General features: G+C 36.1%; 1 protein-coding gene across 3 annotated transcripts; it reads right to left on the bottom strand.

Moving 5' to 3' along the window:
* Positions 1-1687: 1687 nt before the first annotated feature.
* On the bottom strand, positions 1688-6025 carry LOC108103845 (casein kinase I). Of its 3 annotated transcripts, none has more exons than XM_017209541.2 (4): positions 5655-6025; positions 4227-4372; positions 3391-4165; positions 1688-2989 (listed from the first exon to the last, which is right to left on the bottom strand). In XM_017209541.2, the coding sequence occupies exons 2-4, from the start codon at positions 4303-4305 to the stop codon at positions 2830-2832; spliced, it is 1014 nt and encodes a 337-aa protein (XP_017065030.1). In that variant the 5' UTR covers positions 4306-4372; positions 5655-6025; the 3' UTR covers positions 1688-2829. The 3 variants fall into 3 exon arrangements, with proteins under 3 accessions (XP_017065030.1, XP_017065031.1, XP_017065032.1); XM_017209542.2 differs by having other exon boundaries at positions 5724-6025; XM_017209543.2 differs by lacking the exon at positions 5655-6025 and adding an exon at positions 4943-5074.
* Between the last annotated feature and the right edge of the window lie 172 nt (positions 6026-6197).

Below are 6197 nucleotides of genomic sequence, written 5' to 3'. Positions count from 1 at the left end.
TTTGCTTTTTTCCGCCGACATTTTTATCTTCTTCTTCTTAAACAAGTATTTTTATCAAACTGAATTTGGTAACACTTTTTAGCTATCTGTCTCTTTTTGTCTTCCTGCCTCTGATCACTTGTTGTTGACCAGTGGGACCATTTAATCCCATTTGTTGGCGGTCATTTTTTAATTTATTTTCTATTTTTAATCAAGCCAGTATTTTTAATAAGTTTATGTACGTTTAACGCTGTATTAATTATTAAAAGGTCTTGCATATTCCCAAAGGAAGTTTATTTTTCTTGTAAGCTACAATCAAATATATTTTTTTTTAAATGAACTGACTAACAACAGTGCCACCTAGTTCGTTTCGAATTTACGGAGTGCCACATTTTAACTTAAATAGAATGGCAACTCTTTAACATGTCAACCATATGGCAGCACCTGTAATGAGCGGGTAAGAAATATTATTTAAATTTGATTGGTTTTGTTAAGATAATTATAAATTATCCAGTAATTAATAAAATTTCATATTGTATAGTTTAGGTAAATATAGACGTGGGTGTATTTTTTGAAACTATCTATTTATCTATATATTTAAAAAGAAAACTAAGTTCTTATGTAATATTAGTTTTTAAAATCTGTGATGAAATAAATGGATATGTTTACTAAAAACTTATTGACATTAGAAAACCACCTATCTGTTGAATCAGAAGTTGACTTGCCCTTATCAGCACTGCAGTTGGCTTTCCGAGCTGCGAGTTCTGATTTGAAAATGGCGTACTGATTGGAATGGGTCAGTAGTGCAGCGGACGGACACCCCATGGTAGTTAATAAATAAATAATAAAAAGCAGAGTCGAAAACAGACAAACGGCGTACGTGTCATTACTCAACGATGACGAACAAACATAAAAATTAAGAGGGTCTAATAAATACATTTCACATGCGGGTTGCAAAAGGCGGCAGCCAAATTTGTCTCAGCTCCATATAAAAGAAAATCCATCTGTAAATAAAAAAAATAATATTAATTTAATTAAAATACTTTAAATACTTCAAACTACAACTGTCAGAGTAAAAATTTTTACTATTGGTAGTATCAAAATATTCAAAATATTACTGATTACCTATCCTCAACCTTCGGCCTGCTATTTAAATTAATATGTAGCTAGGAAAGTACTAATCTAAAGGCAATAAAACAAAATTGTTTTTTTTCCGATAAAAAGTGAAAAGTTTTTAAGTCACGTTTCAGTTCAATCTCATAAACATTTCTTTTTAGTAGCACATCGTACTGTTCCTTATACGTGTGACTTTCTGAATTTGAAAACCTAGTGAATAATTCTACATATTTAATTAAATATTTATATAAATCATAAGTGTCAACCATTCAAGATTTTGTAAAAGTTGTCATAAGCCAAATAAAAATAATAAATAAAGAAGAAACATAATTTTCAGGTTCAAAATAGAAACTAAAATTTCAAAAACAGTTTTTTTTTACATAATTTGTAAAGTTTAATAAAAAAAACTAATTATAATCTAAGTGATTAAAATGGATTAAAAATCAATAAGCCTAATCTTTAATCAACAAGGTCAAAAATAAGATTAATACATATAAGCATGTATAGATAGATTTCACTGCTCTTCTCTCCCTTTCTATTATGCCCCATCTCTGTCTAATGCAGACATGTTGTGAACAGCTTCAGGTCGAAATTTAATTTCAACATATTTATTGATGTAATTCAAAAAATTAAATATAAGTTATGTTTATAATTATTACTGCTTACTATGCAAATTTACTTTGCAGTTTTGCGTTCTGTTTGTTTGTTTTTTTTTTCTTTCTTTCTTCTTCTTCTTCATTATAATTATTATTATTATTTGTTTGTTTTACTCTTGTTGCTGGTTGTATTTTATTACTTTCCCCCATCTTAGTTGGCTTTTGCTTGGTTGTTCCTCCTCCTCTTCTCCTCATCTTACTCCTTCTCAACTATTCTGCATAATTTTTTTGTTTGCTTTTTTCGGTGTATTTTATTAATTTTTTTTTTATTGTTTATTCTTGTTTTTTGTTTCTTATTTATTCCAGTTTAATTAGTTATTGAGTTTTGTTACGCTCGATTCATAATTAAGCATTGGATTCGATTTGACGTGAATCAAATGGGATATATGCATACATATATGGTGTTTATTCGCTTATATATATACATATACATATATATAGGTTTAGTTTTTCTCCTCAGCTTAACTTCTCTTTGCTCCACCATCATTACCATTATTATTTCTTGTAATTTATTAGGCTAAGTGTTTCTTTTTTCGTTTTTTCTTACTTTTTTTTTATTCTTTTTGGGCAATGATGTTTGCTTTTTTTTTTGAGTGGGTGTAAATGAGAGTGGGTGTTTTTTTTGTGGGTGAGTGTGTGAGTATATGTGTGTATGTTGTGTGTTGTGTTTTGGATTGCAAATTGATTTGTTATATTTGTTGTGTGTGGTGTACGTGTGTGTGGCTATCGATCGCAGTGATTCACTCGTGAATCACATTTGCTGGGGTATCATTTGATATCATTAATGTGTTTTTTGCTTGACTGCGCTGTTTGCTGCTTGATGTTACTTTTGCTTTCGCTGTTGTTGTTGTTGTTGTTGAATCCTTATTTGTTTCGTATTGAATTTAAATTAATATTAAGAAACATCCTAACGCCCGCTGTGTTGTGTATGCTGCTGCTCCATATTTCCATCCTTCCATCATTCCTTCCTTGTCGGGCCTTTCACCTGCGACTACCTCCGTTCTCCTGTTCACTTCTAATGTACTGTTCCCCCCTATTCCGCCATCAACCTCGCTTGCAAGCCGTTGTTAACCAGCTTTTAGTCCGCGATCAGGGGTTTGCCGTTCTGCTTCTCCTTGTCCTTGTCCAATTGCTCCAGTAGTATAGCTGGATTGGGCTGACCCTGGTGGGTCTTCTGCTTCAGCATTGTCCAGTCGTAGATGTAGTCATACTGATGGTTCAGCGTCCTAAACAGTATGCTGTTTTGGAGAGGGTGAAAGTTAGGATTAGATCATCGCAAGAAATAAAAAACTATGACTAAAACATATAATACAGAGTCAATGTGATTGCTAATATAGATAGTGGTGCTATGTAATGCTAGTAGTTTTAAATGCAATGGCTTCTTGGATTTGTTGAAAAATAAAGAGCCTCCTAATGGCCAACAGCAAAAACATACATTTTATTTTATTTCTATGAATTCATAATGTTTATGGAAGTGTCCCAAAATGTGACAATACATACATATATATCTTTCTCAAAGAAATCCAAATTTAGATCAAGATAATTTAACGAAATCCAATAAAGTTAAATTTAGTTGCAATCTCAAAGTCTCTTATATTATATATTACTAAAGAAAAAACGTGGGCTATCCACTACTTACCGGAACAATTGGCGTAGGTACATGTAGTCCGGCTGCTCCTCGAAGCGCAGGCTACGACAATAGTTCAGATACATGGAGAACTCGGCCGGCGAGCCCTTGCATAGGACCTCGATGGGCGTGGACATTTTCTTCTCAGAGATCTTCTCGTACTTTTGCTGCTTGGTATTTGCCTTCATGCCCTGCCAAGGCAATATGCCGCGATTGAAGTACATCATCACGTAGCCAAGGGATTCCATGTCGTCGCGGCGCGACTGCTCGATACCCAAATGGGCATTGATCGAAGCATAGCGGGCGGTACCAGTGAGATTCTTATCCTCACGGTACACGATGTGATGACGCGTGTGCGGATCGCGGAACTTCTTAGCCAGTCCGAAATCGATCAGGAAGAGCTTGTTACAATGACGGCCGATGCCCATTAGGAAATTGTCCGGCTTAATGTCACGATGGATGAAGCACTTCAAATGGATATACTCCAAGCGTCCAATCATTTGATCCACCAACATCAGTACCGTCTTAATGGTAAAGTGGCGCGTACAAAAGTTAAACAAATCCTCGAGCGAGGGTCCCAACAGATCCATAACCAGGGTATTGAAGTTCTTCTCCTTGCCATGATGACGGATACGTGGGAATCCCACGCCGCCACTCAAGATGCGATACAGCTTGGCCTCGTACAATAGCTGCGGATGGCGAGCGTGGGCGCTCTCCATCTTAATGGCGACCTCCTCGCCGCTCTGGATGCTCATTCCAAGGTAAATGTCGCCAAACGAGCCGCTTCCTGTGGGTTAATTAAACAGTTTAAGAAGCTTTCTCTTCCTTTGTTTATATATTTTATTTACCAATCTTTCTGATCACCCGATATTTGCCACCGACGATTATCTCGGGGCGGCTTTCTTTCAATATCCTCATTTTGTCCATCCTGGCTAGCTGCTCCTCCTCCTAGGGACTTCTCCTTAATAGCAGTTGTACGTTATTACTTGAAATACTGAAAATTAAGCAAAGGTATATATGAGTAATATGGCAAAGCATGCTTTCTAGTTTTTATAAAATTGCATGTTTATAAAGAAATTAAGTTTAGTTTCGGTTTCGTTTAACTTCGCAAAGTAATACTAACAATAAAGGGGATTTCGATGCAATGCCACGTTCAAGGGACCTGTTACAACTTAAAATCAGGTTCCGCCGCGAGTCCCTAGAAAATCTGTGATATTGCTAACAGGGAATACACTTCATTAGTTAAACCACAAACATTGTTTGTAAGATATTTAAAGCTGTTTAATTTAGAGGACTGGGTTTTAGTTCCTACGATTAAAACTGGATTTAATATATACACTGCAAACATCATGAATTACACCATTATAAAAAGTATTAGGCTATATCAAGGGTAAGCCTAGTAATGAAGTTTTTTTTTATAGAGAGTGTTACATTATTTGTTTGGCAATACTTATTGGACTTTAAAGTACATCAGAGAGTAATAAAAATTACTATGGCTTGGATAGTTTTAAATGGGTTCAATTAAAAATCGCGACTATAACAACAATAACAATGATTTACGAACCCAGGTGACATTTAACGAATATTACTAAAGCTGATTTTGTTGTCTGCTCTTGTCTATACTTTCTTTTCCACCACTTCTTCCTCTTCTTTTTGATTTGTTTTGCTTTTTTTCCACCAGCTTGCACTTTACGTGTTTTTTCCTGACCAGTAGACCAATCGATATATCTGCATTATCGATTACAGTCGATCCACCAATTGGTGTTCAAAAAGGGGGCGGGGGCAATTTTCCTAAAGTAGTGGTGGGGGAGGGTTTTTGGAAGATGGAAAGGGAATTTCTAAATAAACACAGACAGACAGACATCGATAAACGATAGTTTGGCGACAGGTACTGCTTCCTCTTCTACCTTACCCCGTTGGAATGCATATTACACATACAAACAGACTCACGGACACACACACTCTTATTGCTATGACGCACAACAACAACAACAACGGCGGTCAAAGCGATACACACACACGCACACAGCTGCAGTTGCACCTTACAAATGTTTTACACAAAAGAAAATTTCGAAGGCACAAATACACACACGCGTGTATAGAAACGAACGAACACATTGATGCGCGCAGCGAGACACGCACACTAGCAAAGAAACCACACACATACACGTTTGCATATTTAGCACGCATTTGAAACTGGACGAAATGAGGGAAAAGAAAATGTATGATCCTCGCGGATATACTGTTTCCAGTCCGAACAATCGCAAATATCTTACCAGCAGACGGGAAAACGAACAATTTACTGCCTGGCTGGTTGTTTTTTCTCAAGGTTGGGGCTCTCTTACAAATATATTCGCTGCTCAAACTGCGCTGCTTTTGCTCTGCCACTGCTTCGCTGCTGCTGGTGGAGAAAAAAAAATCGGAACGGGGAAAATTTCGACGCAGATCCGTTTTCGTTTTTCCTCTTTTCGCCGTTTTCCCTCACACTTTCGCGGACGCTTATTAGTTCATAAAATATTGCACGGACGCGAAAAGAAAAGAAAAGAAAAGATGCCGCGCACTCAAATTCTGCGTTAAAATAATTGCCCCTAAATCGATTGGTTTAAGTTGAGTTTGGCTGAAACAACTCGGGTCAGCCATCTGGAATTTAATCGATTCTTGGGAAATCGCTTCAGCGATATATCGATATCTTCTAGATGTTTATTTAATTGGTTAGGTTTTATGGTTTTTATAAGAAATTTGTATACCTAAAAACGGAACAAAAGTTGGGTTAACTTTTATACTTTCTTACCGAAAATACAATGCTCTATTTTTGCGAA

The sequence above is a fragment of the Drosophila eugracilis genome, unplaced genomic scaffold (assembly GCF_018153835.1).
Source record: "Drosophila eugracilis isolate 14026-0451.02 unplaced genomic scaffold, ASM1815383v1 contig_408, whole genome shotgun sequence".
In the NCBI taxonomy this organism is placed as follows: domain Eukaryota; kingdom Metazoa; phylum Arthropoda; class Insecta; order Diptera; family Drosophilidae; genus Drosophila; species Drosophila eugracilis.
This window is presented reverse-complemented; position numbering and strand designations above follow the sequence as displayed.